This window comes from Tribolium castaneum, chromosome 3, assembly GCF_031307605.1.
Source record: "Tribolium castaneum strain GA2 chromosome 3, icTriCast1.1, whole genome shotgun sequence".
Lineage (NCBI taxonomy): Eukaryota > Metazoa > Arthropoda > Insecta > Coleoptera > Tenebrionidae > Tribolium > Tribolium castaneum.
In genome coordinates this window covers 23,699,857-23,717,848 of record NC_087396.1, presented here as the reverse complement: position 1 = coordinate 23,717,848, position 17,992 = coordinate 23,699,857, and the positions used below count along the sequence as shown (strand labels likewise).

General features: G+C 38.8%; 4 protein-coding genes and 1 long non-coding RNA gene across 6 annotated transcripts; 2 read left to right on the top strand and 3 right to left on the bottom strand.

The window, feature by feature from the left end:
• Window positions 1-94: 94 nt before the first annotated feature.
• On the top strand, window positions 95-1,195 carry Ak3 (Adenylate kinase 3). Its single transcript, XM_064355629.1, has 2 exons — window positions 95-208; window positions 257-1,195. The coding sequence occupies exon 2, from the start codon at window positions 462-464 to the stop codon at window positions 1,137-1,139; it is 678 nt and encodes a 225-aa protein (XP_064211699.1). The 5' UTR covers window positions 95-208; window positions 257-461; the 3' UTR covers window positions 1,140-1,195.
• A 148-nt stretch (window positions 1,196-1,343) lies between these two features.
• On the bottom strand, window positions 1,344-2,232 carry EMC7 (ER membrane protein complex subunit 7). Its single transcript, XM_965886.4, has one exon. The coding sequence runs from the start codon at window positions 2,074-2,076 to the stop codon at window positions 1,408-1,410; it is 669 nt and encodes a 222-aa protein (XP_970979.1). The 5' UTR covers window positions 2,077-2,232; the 3' UTR covers window positions 1,344-1,407.
• A 91-nt stretch (window positions 2,233-2,323) lies between these two features.
• On the top strand, window positions 2,324-16,150 carry Mcr (Macroglobulin complement-related). The gene is made up of 12 exons (XM_965829.4): window positions 2,324-2,551; window positions 6,159-6,642; window positions 8,362-9,286; window positions 9,916-9,981; window positions 10,032-10,256; window positions 10,305-10,661; window positions 10,714-10,965; window positions 11,232-12,269; window positions 13,104-13,525; window positions 13,579-13,949; window positions 14,279-15,150; window positions 15,255-16,150. Exons 2-12 carry the CDS (start codon window positions 6,173-6,175, stop codon window positions 15,555-15,557), a joined length of 5,301 nt encoding a protein of 1,766 aa, XP_970922.1. The 5' UTR covers window positions 2,324-2,551; window positions 6,159-6,172; the 3' UTR covers window positions 15,558-16,150.
• On the bottom strand, window positions 2,898-3,456 carry LOC135265672 (uncharacterized). The gene is made up of 2 exons (XR_010333449.1): window positions 3,263-3,456; window positions 2,898-3,208 (listed from the first exon to the last, which is right to left on the bottom strand). It is a non-coding gene; the product is annotated as an uncharacterized LOC135265672 (long non-coding RNA).
• On the bottom strand, window positions 16,138-17,933 carry LOC659471 (uncharacterized protein). 2 transcript variants are annotated; one of them, XM_965775.4, is made up of 8 exons: window positions 17,781-17,933; window positions 17,405-17,517; window positions 17,156-17,351; window positions 16,940-17,108; window positions 16,719-16,858; window positions 16,555-16,668; window positions 16,356-16,508; window positions 16,138-16,311 (listed from the first exon to the last, which is right to left on the bottom strand). In XM_965775.4, the coding sequence occupies exons 2-8, from the start codon at window positions 17,509-17,511 to the stop codon at window positions 16,156-16,158; spliced, it is 1,035 nt and encodes a 344-aa protein (XP_970868.2). In that variant the 5' UTR covers window positions 17,512-17,517; window positions 17,781-17,933; the 3' UTR covers window positions 16,138-16,155. The 2 variants fall into 2 exon arrangements, with proteins under 2 accessions (XP_970868.2, XP_008195122.1); XM_008196900.3 differs by having other exon boundaries at window positions 17,405-17,927.
• Window positions 17,934-17,992: the final 59 nt, after the last annotated feature.

Below are 17,992 nucleotides of genomic sequence, written 5' to 3'. Positions count from 1 at the left end.
TACTTTTTGAAAATAATGTGAGATATGTATGTAAACAACAGCACAGGCGTGCATATCGGTGGTATTGACCCAATGACGTTCTCTTTTTAGTTTCCACAAACTAGAACATCTGGATTTAGGTCGTGTGGGATAATGAAGTTATTACTGAAATTTTGGTATAATTACTCAATAGTTTTAGGGACTTGATAAAAACTGATCGTTTCGTGTGGTTATTTTTTACAATTTTTTAGTTATAAACTTTATCTTGGATTTTTAGAGATATGTTTCTTATCACAACAACATTATTCAGACGTATTAACAACAAAGTGTACAAATAGCCTGTAATATTTTAGCAAAAAACGTACATATCAGGGAAAACAAGCATCCTAAATTTAGAATTTATGTTTCATAATTGCAAATCCTCAATTAATTGCTTTTCCACACTCGCGTCCAAAGGTTGCATTTAGTGTAAAGTTCGTACAATGGCAACAAAACTGTTCAAATCTGTGATTTTGGGCGCCCCAGCGTCCGGCAAAGGCACAATATCCTCCCGTATCGTGAAAAACTTCAACCTGGAGCACATCTCAAGCGGGGACAAGCTAAGACTGAACATACAAAACCAAACACCCGTGGGGAAAGAAGTCGCAAAGTATCTCCAATCAGGCCAATTGGTACCCGACGATTTAATGATCAAATTTATAACAGGGGAGATCCAAGCAGTTGGGAATAAACCGTGGCTGCTTGACGGCTTCCCGAGGACAGTCACCCAAGCCGGTGCTCTGTGGTCGGTCCAGACCCTGGACGTTGTCCTGAACCTGGTGGTGCCCTTCGACGTGATCATTGAACGGGTCAAAGGGCGATGGGTGCATTTGCCCAGTGGGAGGGTGTACAACACGGATTTCAACGCGCCTAAAGTGCCAGGAAAGGATGACGTCACGGGAGAGGATTTGGTGCAACGGGAGGACGATAAGCCCGAAGTTGTGAGGAAGCGGCTGGAGCACTACGAGAAATTAACGAGGCCTGTGGTTGACTATTACAGGGATAAGGGCGTTCTACAGGAGTTTCAAGGGAACACGTCTGATGAGATCTGGCCCAAGGTGCTAGACTGTCTCGCCACGTACATACCGCTCAACATCACGGCGCAGAAATCGAAGATTTAATCAGCTTTGTAACAAATACTTTATTTTTAATAAAAGACGAGCATTCATAACTAAAACTCTGCCTTTTCTAGCTGATATAATATAGACTTGTTACCAATTTATTACTTTCGTTCGCCAAAAAAAAAGACCGAAGAATAATTATTGATCTTTTCAGCCTAATATCACGGCCCCTACTGACTGCGCCAATTGAATAAAACCAGAATGTTTTGTAGCTTTGTAACACCTTTATTTTTTTTTATTAAAAACAACAACTATACACAACAACCGCCTATTGCCGCTTCTTGCTCTTTTGCGGCTTTTTATTCTGCTGGGCGGTGCTCGGCCCCGCCAAAAAATTGGACAACTTGTCAGTCATATCCCCCATTTCAAAGTTCGTCAGACTCTGGATCTGGTCGATTTCCTTCTTGGTCTCGGGATCGTTCATCATCTTGGGCAACAGCATGACCAAGACCAGGGGCAGAACCATCATCAGCACCATGGGGTTGAAGATGAAGTCGGTGATCCTCCACTGCTCCCGCAGCTGGAAGTAGCGCGTCTTGGCCAAGGCCTTCATCTTCAGCGGATAGGGCACTTGTATGACCTGGGTGGGCTGGATGTAGTTGACTTTGCGGGCGCGATATTTGCCTTTGGAGTTGATCTCCACCCGGACCGGCTCGAAGGTGTACTCCGGGTTGAGCACTTCGAGGACGTACGAGCCCGAGGGGACGTTATGGACGGTGAAAGAGCCGTCCTTCTTGACAAACCCGATGAACTCGCCCCCGTTTACGTGAATTCGAGTGTTGGCTTGCCAGTTGGCTTGACTCGTCTGGTAGTCCGACAGGGGGAAGATGCGCCCCTCGATGGCGTAGCGCCCCGAGTCGGGCTCGTCCTCGAAGCTGGCTTGGCACAGGCACAAGGGGGCCCCCAGCAGGGCCAAAAGGGGACACCAGTACAGCATTGTAAATATTGAACGAGGAACCAAGTTGGGGAATTTAGCTGTCACTGTCACTTGCCACAACTTTCGAATTTTTAAATATTAATAATTAATCTTTGGGGCCGTATTATCGCACAAATTAATTATTTATTTGGCCCATTTAAGTGCGTGTTTATGGTCCGATTTTGTGGTATTTTTTAATTCAAAATTTGGACCAATGGGCTAGAGACTACGCATGCTCCCTCTGCTGTTGACCAGACAAATTCAGTTAAAATCCGTTCGTGGTGGAGGTGTGTGGTTCCACCAATAATATAACCTGTTTTCACCGTGAATTCACACAAGGAAATGATAATAATGATAGTAAATGAGAGATAGTGCACCAGCGTGGCGTCCGATTAGATAAAAGCGTGTGATGTACGTACTATCAGTGCTTGCGCCACATAAACAACACTTTTTTGAATAACGAACGCGGGAATTGGTCAACATTTTCACATCTCAGGTAAGCAATTCATGGGCGTTAACCATTAAATCAAGTGGACGTACCACGGGTACACCGCGACCATCGATAGCTCCGGTTCTCCAACTTGACGCTTTTACCCAAATTTTCAGCATTTTTGCAGATTTATTAAAACAATTGGTTTAATTACTGTTACTTGGGTGTGTACCTGTGATGATTTGTCGTGACTCATTTTCAATTTACAACTGTTTACACTCAACACCGGACCAAAAACCTGAAAATTCTGGCTTTTTCGGTTTTCAAACGCGATCGTAGTCGACTATGCCCATTTGACGTGAAAACGTCATTGTGACAATTTTAACCTGTCAAATAAAATGAACAAACCCAATTTGTTTAAAAAATGTAATTTCGGTCGTAACAAGGTTTTGAAATTTGATTGTTATTATCAGCCCTTTTTCCCTCGAGAGGGCGGCCGGTTAATGCGAGGGGTGTTTGAACGCGGGGGAAAATCAAGCGTAGGTCCGAATGCAGATTAGTGCGGAGATATCACGCCAAATGGTCAATACGAGGCGTCTGGAATGATTTGGCTCATCTGGTGTTAATTTCGGGGGCAGGTGATGTCTAATAGACGGGCAAATAAACTGCTCTTCAGTCTCAAGAAGGATGTTCTGGTTCATTATGGGGGCATCTGGACGCGAACTGCGAAATTATTAATAACTTTGAATGTAAATAAATCGGATTAATGGCCCCAACTAAATTATTGTTCCTTTCCCTTCACACTACCTACAGTAAAAAACACCCCCAAGATTTTGAAAATAAACACATGGTGTTGACTTTTTACGACAGTTTTTGAGTTTATCAAATTTCGCACATCCCGTGTTTTTTGACAAATTTGTATCACATTTTGCTCTTATTATTCAGCACGCGTTGCAGGGGAGACATCGAAACAGCTGTACCTTTGCTCAATGGCCAACGGTCCCCTGCATTTTGCTTTGCAACCCCCTCTTGAAATAGACGTTTATTGGAGCCTACCGTAAATTAATGCACTAATTTTAATTGAGAAATGTTTTTTTTTTTTCGACTTATATGTTTAGTATCATCGTAAAAATTTATATTGCTTTTATTTGTCGTGTTTATTTAGGATTTGCTACTGTAAACATTGGTTATTGGGGTATTAGCTGTTAATGCTTGTAAAATGTGACACTTGAGGATATCGTATATCACCACACATTCGATCACTTGTGGTCTACAAGTTACGGAATAATTACATAATTAAGTAAGCTCGTGGTTTAAATCACACAAATTAAGCAAAAGAACATGAGTTTTAGTAATATTACACCCTCGAACAAGCTAAGGGTTTTCAATTGATTTAAACATGTTTCAAGACGCGTGTCTACTTATTTTTATAAATCGTTTCATTCTGAAATAAGTAAGTTTTGAATGGGAATACGAGTAAACGACCACAAGACAATTTGTACAGCTTCATGGCTGGTAATGTGGCTTCTTCAGAAAACTCAAACTTAATCTGGGAATGAGTATTCGCACGATTTAAAATTAACGAGTCCATAAAATAAATAATTATGGAAACTTTACCGCGTCACATTTTCAAAGAAAATATTTTCGGTCGACGAATTACTTTGAACCGTTTCAAGCATTACTTTTTTTATCTGTAAATAAACCACAAAGAAACTCTATATTGTAGTATTTGCTTTGCTCGAAATGCACATTTTTGTGTTAGTTTATTTAAATTACATGTTTAAAACGCTTTTCTCGGAAAGCGTGGTATTTCAGTCCAGCGGACTTAATTATTGTTCTTACGCAATGTCGGCTTCTTGAATTACCATATTGATTTTTACCACTTCGTTGCCTCTTTCGCCATACTGATGTTGTGAGAAAAGAATCAATTGTAAACGGATTTTTTTCAGGTTTAATGCAACATTGTTATTTTGAATGGTGGCGTTTAAAATACCGGTAGCTTATTTATACAGACCGCTGGATAAATTTAGAAGTCTGTAAAAATACCACAGGTCGTATTTTATGTTTTTAGACCCACTGTCTAAAAAATGGGGCCCTTAATTGGTTTGTGGGTGGGTTGGGACAATAAATCAATCATTTAAAAAAGTGGATTTTGTTTAAAGTTCAGCTTTTCCGGGTTGCTTCACAGTGAACCAAGTGGGGTGAAAAATAGCTTGTGGAGGAACACAGACACATTCTTGCCGAAAATAAATTTGCACATGAAGCGACTCATCGATGTAATAATCACAGTGATTCCGGTTCACACGCTAAAACAAACACTCTCGAAGGGGTGTAGCCGTCACTTAATCGGATAATGTAAAGCGGAAGTTTTTATTCCGAGTGGAATTAATAGCCTAAAAGTTTGAATTGATTTGAGTGAATTAACCTGGCGCCCAGTTGTGGGTATTGAACCAGCTGTCGTCATAAATTTTCTATGTGCTTAGTCGAATTATCACGAAACAATCGCGCGTTTATTTTTAACAAATAACAAGTCGAAAAAATTTACGTTTTAAACGTCTGATTTATTTTGAGATTGCTTGGTGTCACTGTCCCACAGGAGTGACCTCAACATTTCAATACTGTCATAGATTTTTGGGAAAATTGAGCCACAGCCAAAGGTTAAGGTTGCGCGTTTTTCGTCGCCTTTGGATTTATTTCATCAAAAATAATCGCTAAAATCGTAAATATTGTGGAAGATAAAAACCAAATTGTTGAAATAAGTAGTAATTAGAAAGTGTTAGCGACACGAAGAAGAATAATTACGTAAAATGGCTTTATTCAATCGCAGAAAATGCAGTTTTAGTGTGTTTGTTAATTATTATTGAACAGGCCTTATCACTTATCAGTGTGTTCTACTTACATTGATAACTCGTTCTGATCGAGAAAAAATAAATTAATCAATAATAATAACAATTAATGTAAAGCAAATTAATATAAATTGAAACAGTTTTTTGTTTATCAGAACAAAGTGTTGTTATCTTCAACTAGAGCGTTCCAATTGTGTGTTTACGATGGAAATTAGTTAAAAAATGGTTGAAATAGTTTCATTTCCGTCTTTTTGCCTATTGTTTTTTTATGTATGACTTTCATTAAAAATTCTTTAAATTCGTTAATAAATCTCCGGACTCAGCCCCAGCCCCATTCACTAATAAACGAAGGGAACAAAACAACTCCCGTCTCTTTCGAGGGGCGTTCGCGTTTCCTTCCTGTGATTTCTGCCATTATTCAAGATTAGGGGATGCACATGCACGTGCCCAATAATGTCGGTATTTGTATATAAGCTACTAAACCGGATGCTTCTTTTCCCTGCCACGTTTTCGGTTAGTTTTCTCAAAATTCGTATTGTTTATACGACTGTCTTTTAACGAGAATACCATTCCATTTAGGTAAACTCGGGGGAATTTTCCCTAATGTGTCTGCTTTAATTCCCGTTAATAACAGACGTGTCGGCATTTACTTCATCAACATCCTACTCAAAGTTTATTTATACACAGTTTCCGAATATTGAGTCAGGTCAGCCAAAAATGCCATCCCATCACCCGACAAATTGAACCTGAAACAATTTCATGGTCTACAAGACAAACCATCCACCATGAATTTAATTACAACCATTAACAAATCTTATTATTTGTAGGAAATCAATCTGTAATGAAGTTCAAATTCGTGTCATGGAGTTGGATTTTTCTGGTCGTCGCTTGCGCGACAGCTCAAGACATCAACATCAATAATCCCAATCAACAGCCCGATTTGAATAATCCCTACAGTACAAGCAGCACGCCCAACTACGATCTCAATAATAATCCCTTCACACAAGAACCGAATTACAATGGAGACCAGTTCGGAAATCGGGATCAATTCGGGCAAAATCAACCGTATGATCCGAATAATTTCCCGCAGAGAGGACAGTTCGATCCGAATAATCCGCAAAGGGGGCAGTTTGATCCGAATAACCCGCAAAGGGGGCAGTTTGATCCGAATAACCCGCAAGGAGGGCAATACAATCCTGATACAGGCCTGTATGAACCGGGGGGCAGGGGGCCCCCATGGAGGCAGGGCGGGTTTGGGTACGGGCAGGGGAGGAATGAGATCGATGCGGCTGGGTCAGCGATTAAAGAGGCGTAAGTGGAAATTACAAAAAAATTATAAATGAAACATAAGGAAAAAATCCGAATAGGAAGAACAAATTATATTTTCTAAATTTGATTCATAGAGAAAACTAACATTTCTTTAATTTGAATTGTACGTTTTTTATTTTTTTTAACAATTTAAGTTACAACAGATTTTTTATAAATGTTGTTCTTATTACACAGACTACTGTGAAGTTACCATGGGTATATTGAACCCATGTCATAATAGATATTTGTTTTAGGCAAGGTTATCGTGTTTTCGAATACAAAACTGAATGAGTATTTATCTTAAATTTGCTTTTTCACACTTCCGTATCAGCATTCCGATAATTTACATAAAATTCAAGATAGTAGAAGCAATCGAACTGTTTATATCATTTTTCGTATTTTTAAATTTCTTACACAAATATTTTTAGAAATACTTTGTATTGAAATTATAAACTTTCTTTATACATTGAAAACAAACCTATTAAGTGATTTTATACGCATATAAATACTACATATTTTTTGTGTTTTTTATTTATTAAATTTTTTGTATTGATTTTATGGACTTTTCCATGTCTTTACAGATCTCTCGAGTTTGTTAAAAGTACAATAAAGTCAATAGGTTCGATTTTTTTGTTAATTTTTCCAATTTTTGGCAGTTTTTCTCGATTTTACTCGGAACATTTGCACATTTGTTTAAGAAGAAATATTTGTAGAACTACTTTGTATTGAAAAGTAAGTTTTTTTATACAAAATATTGAAAATAATTTTATTTTCTGAAATACTGGTTGTTTCAAAACTTGTGTTTATACGCAATTAAATACTACATATTTTTTATTTTGTTTTTTTATTTATTAAATTTTTTACATTTTACAAGGTGTCTATTAAAAGTACGGAAGATATATGTCAAAAACTAATAATCACACAGAAAATGTTTTGTTTTCAGAAATTTTCAGAAAATGAAACCATTTTGGCACCTTCCGGCTTATTCTCGACGAAATTCCTCAAATTAAATACGTTTTTTGGCTGAATAAGGTCATTCTACCCAGATGGTGATTTTATAGGAATTTTCGACCAAATTTTGCGAAATAATTGAATGTCTGCGTGAAAAAAATGTGCCAAAAGGCTAGAAAAAGTGAAAATGACAATATTTTAGGTCCAATTCTACGATTTTTTACTTGAAAAAAAAACACGATTTTGCTTTTTTGAATGAAAAAAACATGCGAAAAAACTACAAAATAATGTCTATTTTGAACGGATTTAGTGGCTATACAGGTTTTTCAGCCTGTTCTAGCAAGATTTTGGGAAAAAGTCGTCTCAAAAAGAAGTAAAACAGTCGAAAAATTAAGAAATTGCACCATTGTCGAACTGATTCGGTGGTTTATTTTTGACAGAATTTGGTTAAATAATTAAAGTTAAACTGGTAGGAAATGTACCAATACGAACGAAAAGTTAAAATATAATGTAATTTCTGATCCAATTTTGTGAGTTTTTGGTTCATTTTAGCGAAATCTCACGAAATAACTTCCAAAAAAAGCCAAAAACTACACCATATATTAAATTTTTGGCCAAGAATAAAAAATATTCTTACACGCTGAAAAAACAATAAAGCTGTATTAAAAAAATATAAATTAGGCAACACGGTCTGTTTTCCAAAGTCTTTGAAATTGAAAAAAAATTCTCAGGAACAATTAGAAAAATAATAGATAATTTCAATTTTTGCAGAACATATTTCTTAGTCGCTTCAAAAACCGTCCGCCCAGGTCAGTTATACCGCGTTGCTGTCACAATCCTCCAAGAGGATGAACCTCTGACCGTCCGTGCTTCCATCACCCGCAACGGTGTTGAAATGACCGAAGACCACAAACGCGTCAAAGTCGGGGTGCCTGAAACCCTCCTAATGCGGGTACCACCGACCAGCGTCCCCGGCGAATACAAACTAAGAGTTGAGGGTTTATACGACGACATCCTGGGCGGTATTTACTTCGTCAACGAAACAAATCTGATTTTCTCGCAACGTTCCATGACGATTTTCATCCAACTCGACAAACCCGTGTACAAACAGGGCGAAAAGGTGCGCTTTCGCACAATTCCAATCAACACCGAACTCAAAGCTTTCGATCAAGCCATTGATGTGTACATGCTTGACCCGAACGGACACATCATGAAACGGTGGCTCTCTAAACAATCAAACCTTGGTACTGTTAGTCTAGATTACGAATTGTCCGATCAGCCCGTTTTCGGCGAGTGGAGAGTTCGAGTGATTGCGCAAAATCAAATCGAAGAATCAACTTTCTTGGTTGAGGAGTATTATCAAACGAGGTTTGAAGTTAATGTGACTATGCCGGCGTTTTTCCTCAATACGGATGAATACTTGCACGGGATTGTTATGGCGAACTATACTAGTGGTGCCCCCGTTAGGGGTAATCTGACGCTTAAGGCCATAGTTAGGCCGATCAAACCCATCGATAGGTACAGACTGCCTCATAGAAATAGGAATAGGAATAGGAACCGTGATAGGTACGACAATAGGGGTTATAACCGGTTTGAGGACCGGAACAGGTACGGACCGCAGAGATACGACGATTTCGAGTACGAATACGACGAGTTTGAACGTGATAAGCCCATCGTGGAGAAATATTTTAATTTTGTAAGTCGGAAAAAAATCAAAAATCATCGTAGAGGGAGAAACTTGTGGACTGCAAACACCTTTTACGACATATTCTGAACTACCTCCTTAGTGTGCAATCAGCACGCAGGCCTGAAAATGTTTCTACAAATCAGCCTACTCGATTTTTGTTTTTTTTTTTTTTCAAAAAAAATTCAACTTTTACAAAGTAGACCCCACAAATCCTATATCGGCAAAAAGCTCATAAAAATGCCACGAAATAACTCAATAAAATATGGGGTGTTGCTTTTGAAAAAATCGAGTTATTGCCATTTTCAGAAAATCGTAGTAGGCGTTGGAATATCGACTCCTAGTTTGCATTTGTTGCAAAAGATGCGCTAAAGCTTAAAGAATCGACTTGAAAAAAGTTAGTTAAGTTATCTTGATTCGTTCTGAAATTATAAATTTTTCTGTGGGTTTATGCACGACGCTATTTTCACACATAAATTGACATTAAGACAAAAACTATGACAGATGACCACACCACTGATTTAAAATTTCAAGTGGGGAAGAAAGGTTGAAAAGGGTCATAAAAGGTGTTTATGCAACAGCTACCGTTTCTCGCACCACAAGTTTCTCCACGAAAATAACTAATGAGACAATTTTCATAGGACGAACAAATGCCATTTTGGTTCAAAATCACCAATTATTACGAACCGGTCCCGTCCCTCAAATACGTAAGTTTATTTTTTTAATTGGTGTATCACCATCAACCAATCAAAAATAGTTTTATGGTGTCTACGAATTCAAATATCCAATCCGGGAGCTGCTCCATTACGTCACAAGCCTCGAAGGAATGGAGGTTGTGGTTGTGGCAACGGTCGGTGAGCGTTTCCTTGACGAAGTGATCGAGGGTTATTCCACAGCTCGAATTTTCAATTCGTCAATTAAATTGTCTTTCCTCGGTGGTTCCCCTCAAGTCTACAAGCCTGGAATGCCAGTGGCGGCTTACGTAATAAAAATCCCCAAAGTGGGGAACGTGTCAAAATTTTGGTTTTAGATTGCTGCTTCGTTCCATGACGGTTCGTCTTTACCACTTGAACGATTAACCAATGGTGTGATGGAAGTTTTTACGTATGTTGAGTCGGGTTCTGGCCGCAGGGATTTACCCAGTCGGCAGTTATTCATGGTTGATGGTAGTCCAGGTGTTTGGGAGTACAAGTTTGATATTAAGAGTGAGTTGGGGTTAGAAGGGACCAAAGCGTTTGAAGATCCGACTCAAAGGGGGTCGCTCAGGATTCAAGCGAGGTTCCGTGATGGGCTGGGGCATGTTGCAGAGACTGAACTTTTGATGCTGTCGCATTATAGTCCCAATAATCAGCACATTAAAGTGTTTACAAGTACGCTTAAACCTCAGGTAATGAAAATATTCGGGATTTTTCCATTCAAATTATTTTTTCTTGTGTTAGGTTGGTGCTAATATGATTTTCCACATCAAAAGCAATTTCTTTATTCGTAAGTTTAATTATATGATCGTTGCGAAAGGCATAGTCTTGGTCAGTAGCGACCAAGATATGTTTGATTATATCAGTACCATGGCGGTTACATTGAGTGCGGAAATGGCCCCAGTTGCCACTATTATTGTCTGGCATTTGGGACAGTATGGGGAAGTTACTGTCGACAGTTTGACTTTCCCAGTCAATGGAATAAGCAGAAACAAGGTAAGAAATGCACTAGTTAGTTAATAAACTTCTTTTTTTTTACGTTTCACACAAATATAAAAATAACTACATTTGCTATTTTAAGAAGCAGGTGTAGCGCGAGGTTTAAGAATTTATTTTCCTGTTTTATTGTTTCCGCGTTTTTATAAAATATTGTTACTACATTTGTTTTTCTTTTTATGTAGTGAGAGTGACCTTAACTAGCCTAGTAGATGAATAAACATATCGTTTTTTCCAATGCAGTCGATAACATAAAACCCTTTCAGTTCAAAGTGTACATCAACAACAAGAAAGCCCGCACTGGTCACAAAGTGGAGGTGGCAATCTACGGGGAGCCCGGCTCTTACGTCGGCCTTTCGGGCATCGACCGCGCCTTCTACACCATGCAAGCCGGCAACGAGCTAACCTACGCTAAAGTCCTCACAAAAATGGCCTCATTCGACGAAAACATAAACGGCACCCACGAACACATCTGGTTCTCGCACGACGGCAACCCCGACGACCTCGTCTACTTCCCCTCCTCCACGTACGGCATCGACGCCAATCGCACCTTCGAGTACGCCGGCTTGGTCGTCTTCAGCGACTTTGAACTCCCACGTCGCTGGTCGCGCTGTAACGCCACACTCGGCTGGGCCGAGTGCCTGAACGGCGCCTGCTACCGCTTCGACAAACGCTGTGACTATTTCCAGGACTGTACTGATGGCACAGACGAAGCTGGGTGCAAGTACGACAACGGCACCGAATTGGCAATGTTCCGAAAGTACAGATTCAACCGAATCCAGCGCCAGTATGAGAACGTCTGGGTCTGGAAGGACGTGAATATCGGGCCGCATGGACGCTACATTTTCAATGTTCCGGTCCCGGCAAGGCCGGTGCATTGGATGGTGTCGGCGTTTTCGATGAGTCCGTCGCTCGGGTTCGGGATGTTGAACAAAGCGATCGAGTATATTGGCGTTTTGCCGTTCTTTATCAATGTGGAAATGCCCACAATGTGCATGCAAGGGGAGCAAGTCGGGATCAGGGTTTCTGTTTTTAATTATATGATGGATGCGATGGAGGCAACTGTTGTACTTGTGGGATCGCGGGACTATAAGTTTGTTCATGTGGAGGAGAATGGGGTTGTAAGGGCGTATAATCCAAGAACTTCCTTCGGGGAACATCAATTCTTTATTTATATCAAGCCGCAAGATGCCGCTGTTGTTTATATACCGATTGTTCCCACAAGGCTTGGGGATATTGATGTTACGGTCTATGCGTCCACGTTGATTGGGAAGGATCAAGTGACCAGAAAACTACATGTTGAGGTGAGTTTTTTTGTCAATTTGAATCTAAACAAAATAAATTTACGAAATTGACAAAATAATGTCATTTTTAACAATATTTAATTTGTTTTTGAAGCTCTCGTTGGGAAAATACCGATTTGAAATTACAAAAATTACTTTTTGAGTTAAAGAAATGGCCAAAATAATGTCATTTTTGCCGATTTTTTTTACATAATATGTGAATTTTTCGCCCCAAAGCGGTGTCCGATATAGGCAAAAGTAATGTAATTTTCGTTTTTTATAAATAATTTCACGGTCTGTTTACCTAAAATTGAGAAAAGCCAAAAATAGTTTTATTTGAAAAAATGGTGGATGCGCCGGGTTATTTATTTAAAAAATTCACAACTCAAAAACTAAAAATCCTAGAGCAAAAGGGTTTGTTCCAGTGAACTCAGCGGCTCATTTTGCGTATTATGTCAGCTTTTTTACAACAATATCTTATTGGAGAACATACTTTGAAAAATATTTTCAATTCAAAAATGGTGGATGCGCCGGATTATTTTTAAAAAATTCATAACTCAAAAACTAAAAGTCACAAAGCAAAACGGTTGGTCCCAGTGAATTTTGCGGCTCATTTTGCGTTTTATGTCACCTTTTTTACAACAATAGCCTATTGGAGAACATAGTTTGAAAAATATTTTCAATTCAAAAATGGTGGATGCGCCGGATTATTTTTTAAAAATTCATAACTCAAAAACTAAAAGTCACAAAGCAAAACGGTTGGTCCCAGTGAATTTTGCGGCTCATTTTGTGTATAATACAAGCTTTAACATTTTGAAATTTGAAAGTGTAAAATAATATTGTTTAAATTTTTAGTCTGATGGTTTGCCTCAGCACCGCCACCAATCCATGCTTCTCGATTTGAGTAATCGAGCGTACGCTTTCCAATACATGCACGTGAATGTCACCGAAACTCCGATAATTCCGTACGAATACGACAGATACTACGTATACGGATCGAATAGAGCCCGAATTTCGGTAGTAGGTGATGTTGTTGGTCCAATCTTTCCAACAATGCCCGTAAATGCGACTTCTATTCTTCATTTACCTATGGACTCAGCCGAACAGAATATGTTTTCATTTGCTGCTAACATGTACACGACTTTGTACATGCGGTACACACAACAGAGGAACCGAACGTTGGAAAAATTGGCGTTTTATTACATGAACATTGGATATCAGAGACAGCTCTCGTTTATGCAACCGGACGGCTCCTTCAGTCTGTTCCGAAGCGACTGGTGAGTAATTGACAAAGAAAGTAGCTTTCAATTTTTTATTGTGCGTTCTTTAGGAACCAATCGGATTCCTCCGTGTGGCTGACCGCCTACTGCGCGCGCATTTTCCAAGAAGCAAGTTTCTACGAATGGGAAAACTACATTTACATTGACCCTGCAGTGATTGCAAAATCGGTCGAATGGGTCCTTCGTCACCAAAATCAAGACGGCGCTTTTTATGAAACCACATGGCTCCCTGATCGAAAATACAATTCCTCTCTCAATTTTAACAACGATCCCATTCGTCATCGCAATATTACACTCACTGCTCATGTCTTGATTATGTTAGAGTCGGTCAAAGATTTGACCAGTGGTCTCAGCTCTAAAGTGGCAATAGCGCAACGAAACGCTGTCCATTGGCTCGAACGCAACATGGACTTGATTAAAGGTAAGCACAAATGTACAATTTTTTGTACCCAAAAAACGTAGTACGGCCAACAAAGGAATAATAATATTAGTCATTACTATTATTAACTTTGTAGGAATTAAATAAAAATAAATTCTGAAATTACTTAATAACTAAAAACTAAAAAGAAAAACCATTGTCAGTCTTTCAAATGCAACGAGAAAATTCTTAATTTTACTCTTGAATGTAATCACTAAATTTCTATATAGAGATATTTGTTATCTACATGTATTTTCTTATTTGGCTTGTGCTAACTGTTATTTAAATACATTTTTCAATCTTTTGCTCTGAAAACTGTCTATTGTTTTAAGAGCGCGGACGTCCGTTTGATGTCGCCATCGTCGCTTACGCCCTTATGAAGAGCAAAGCGGCCTTTGCCGAAGCCGCCTATCTGGAACTATCCCGCCACCGCCGTGAAGAAGGCGGTTTGTTATACTGGGGGCGGCAGTCCGTCCCCCAGCCCCCTTACAAAATCGAAAATCAAAAACCCTTCTCACTCCCGCGCCTCCCCTACGAGTACGATTCGGAAAACATCGAAGCTACAGCATACGCCCTTATGGTGTACGTAGCGCGCCAGGAGATTTTCATGAACGATATTGTGCGTTGGTTGAACACCCAACGACTCACCGACGGCGGTTGGGCCTCCACTTCGGACACCGCCAACGCACTGAAGGCGTTAATCGAGTACACGTCAGCGCAAAGAATCCGCGACATTTCCAGTCTTTCGGTGACTGTGGAAGCCACAGCATTGCCAGGCAAGACGGCAGTGTTGCACGTTAATGACAAAAATCGAGCCAAGTTGCAACATATCGATATACCCAATGCCTGGGGGACGGTTAAAGTGCAAGCCAAGGGCACTGGTTACGCTATCTTGCAAATGCACGTGCAATATAATGTCGATATAGCACGGTTCCAGACGAAACCGCCTGTGCCGGCGTTCGATTTGTGGATCAGACCGTATTTCTACGGGAGGAATATGTCGCATATTACGCTGTTTAGCTGTCAGAGGTGGAATCATTTAGGGGAGTCCCCCAGGTCGGGCTTGGCAGTGCTTGATGTTACGATACCGACAGGCTATATCGTACAGCAGCAGGATTTGGATGCTTATATCCTGTCGAGGCAAGTGAGGAATCTGCAAAGGGCCAGGTTTTCCGAAAGGAAGGTCTTGTTTTACTTCAATTATGTGAGTATTTTTTAATAATGTAATTTTATCACATTATTTTGATGAATTTGTTTTAATTATTTTACTTAAAAATCTCGTAATACTTTGCAACGTTTAACTTTTAGTTGGATTACGAAGAAACCTGTATCAACTTCACTGTGGAGCGGTGGTATCCGGTGGCTAACATGTCTCGGTACCTGCCGATCCGCATCTACGATTATTACGCGCCGGAACGATTCAACGAAACAATTTTCGATGCCTTATCAACGTACAATTTGGACATTTGTCACGTTTGTGGTAGCAGTCAGTGTCCGTACTGTTGGATTTACAATGCAACAACTAGGGTTACAATTCCATTATTCACGTTAATTTTCACAAGCATAATTTTGATAGTTAGATATTTTGGTGTTCAAGACAACATAATCTAATGAACCGAATCTGGAATTATATTAATTCTACAAGTGTGTAATAGTTGTTAAAAGTTGTGCCTGATTATAAATAAAGGATTGTTATATGTAAACTTAATATAAGCTCCAGATTCAAGCTTTTCTTAATGTTTGTGTTCATTATTTTTAGTCGTCTTGGAACGTATTGAAATGACTAAGAGAGAGTTACTTATGACACATTGTGTATATTTTTCTACGAAAAGAATCATATCGGGAATACTCAAAGCAAATTATTTCATGTTGAAAGCGAGCCACACGCTCATAGTCTCATATTAAACCGTCCAATTGCACTGACGTAGTTAGTGTCTTATATTGTAAAGTAATATATTTGGTTAGTTTTTTATATTGTTATATTTTATTTTTTGTATTATACAGATTTTTTTCGGAAATAAATTTGTAACGACTTGATTTGACTAAATAATAGATTATAGTAAGATTTTGCAGCTGTAAATAATCACTAACTGATTTTGTGTAGTTTCTGAAACAAAAAGTATTTCAATAGAGTATTTAGTTATAGGTAGGATTAACGTATTTGTACACATGTTGACTTGAAATAAAGCGATTTTCTTTTGATAGACATTTATTTCTCTTCATCTTCAATAATATAGTCTTCTTCTTCGTCAAACGTTTCTAAATTTTTGTACTGTTCAGCCGAACATTCCTCCAACTCTTCTCTGATATATTCAATATCAGGGAGATAGTTCTTACTAAGCTTTCGTTCCTTGGACCTCATCAACTAAAAGAAAATGCCAAACGAAACTTTTAAATCACAAAAATTACCTCGCGCTTCTCTAAGAAATTTTTAAAAGCCGCTCTACGTTCCTTATTACTCGCATATTCGATCGGATTTTCGTTAACAGAGTGCGCCTCTAAATCCGATTCTTCAGTTGTAAATCTATGACTTGCTGCAGCTTTCTTCATGTTTCGTTTAATCTAAAAAACGTTTATTCCCCTAGCCTTACATCTAACTAAATGTTACCCTATTTAAAATTTGTGAGCGATCTAGTCCTAGGACATCCTGAGGCATTGGAGGCAATTCTTCCTCTTCAATAATTTCATCAAGTAGTTCATTTTCAACATTTTGCAATTGTTCCTACAAAACCAGTTAACTGACGCCTCAAAAACCAAACCAAACCAAAACACCTTAACATTGGAGGGCAACGAAGTGAATAATTCTAACTGCGATTTAAGTTTTGCTGCCATTTCGGTGGGCACGTGATCGTCCCCGAAGTCAGCTTTCGCTAACCTTATGTCTAGTTCAGCAATTTTTGCATGGTGTTTGTCTAAAAATGCTAAATTAAGCAACACTGCATCCTTAATAAAAAAAAATAAAGGTCAGAGATATTTTCTTTATTTTTTGGCACCTTTTACGAAATGTATCATAGGGACAGCCCCCATGACCCGAAGAGACGACAGTTCGTGTCTTAAAAACCCAGCGTTTTTCTTCAACAATTTCTCGACGACTTCGTCGTCTTGTGTGCCTTTGGCAACCCAGAAAACGTTCAGTCCTTTGTAATCGGGAGCAATTTGGACCTGATTTTAATTACACTTTGCGGGGAAAATATTAACGATAATATTACCCTATTTATTTCAATTTCGTGCCCTTCAAATTCCGAGGAATACTCCCCTGTTGCGATCAGGTCCGTTATATGCCTCATAAATAATTTATTTAGGACAGAAACGCGACGCGCATTCCCTGAAAACTTTCCCTCCAGACTTCCTTTACTAAATGATTCCACAGTTGGGAGCATTCCCACTTCGGAAAAGACTTTTTTTCTTTGTTAAATGAACAAATTTTAAGATTGTTGTGATATGAAATGACTACTTACTTTTTCGAAGACTGACCCAAAATTTTTTTCATTACGCGCCCCATTTTTGCACTACAGCAAGTAGCTGTGTGAAAGCCACGAGCACTTAACACCACACTCCGCAACATTTTTCCCTTAATTGTAAAACAAGAAGTAATAAAAATGCAAAATTGAAGCAATAAATTCGCTTTTTTGAAAAATTGCAAAACGCCCTCTAGTGGAATTATAGCGGCAAGGAGCGGGCCTTAAGACAAGCTATTGAATGGGTTTTTAAACACAGAACTGCATGCAAATCTGAACTTGATTAAAGCTGCTTACAATTTATACCAGTGTGTTTGGAAAAATGCCAGTACTTTTTTTATAATAAAATCGTGAATTGAATACAAATCACAAATACCCTTAATTACAATTGTTGGAGCAAGACCACTCTAGAAAACGTTCAGTTAAAGACTTAACAACCAATTAAATCAATTAATTGCATCATTATTACTTCAGAATGCGAAATTTTGAATATTTTTGTGTTATAAAAGCACCTAACCCCGAAACTTTGACAAGTTGTGGACGCAGCCTTAGACACTTCCCCGTCATCAAAATTTTATTATAACCGAA

Coding starts and splice junctions, on each gene's coding strand:
- Ak3 (XM_064355629.1), top strand. CDS start 462: ATGGCAACAAAACTGTTCAAATCTGTGATTTTGGGCGCCCCAGCGTCC.
- EMC7 (XM_965886.4), bottom strand. CDS start 2,076: ATGCTGTACTGGTGTCCCCTTTTGGCCCTGCTGGGGGCCCCCTTGTGC.
- Mcr (XM_965829.4), top strand. CDS start 6,173: ATGAAGTTCAAATTCGTGTCATGGAGTTGGATTTTTCTGGTCGTCGCT. Junction 9,287..9,915: donor TGGAGAAATATTTTAATTTT/GTAAGTCGGAAA, acceptor CAATTTTCATAG/GACGAACAAATGCCATTTTG. Junction 12,270..13,103: donor CCAGAAAACTACATGTTGAG/GTGAGTTTTTTT, acceptor TTAAATTTTTAG/TCTGATGGTTTGCCTCAGCA.
- LOC659471 (XM_965775.4), bottom strand. CDS start 17,511: ATGTTGCGGAGTGTGGTGTTAAGTGCTCGTGGCTTTCACACAGCTACT. Junction 17,352..17,404: donor TTGGGTCAGTCTTCGAAAAA/GTAAGTAGTCAT, acceptor CATTTAACAAAG/AAAAAAAGTCTTTTCCGAAG. Junction 16,669..16,718: donor CGTTGCCCTCCAATGTTAAG/GTGTTTTGGTTT, acceptor CTGGTTTTGTAG/GAACAATTGCAAAATGTTGA.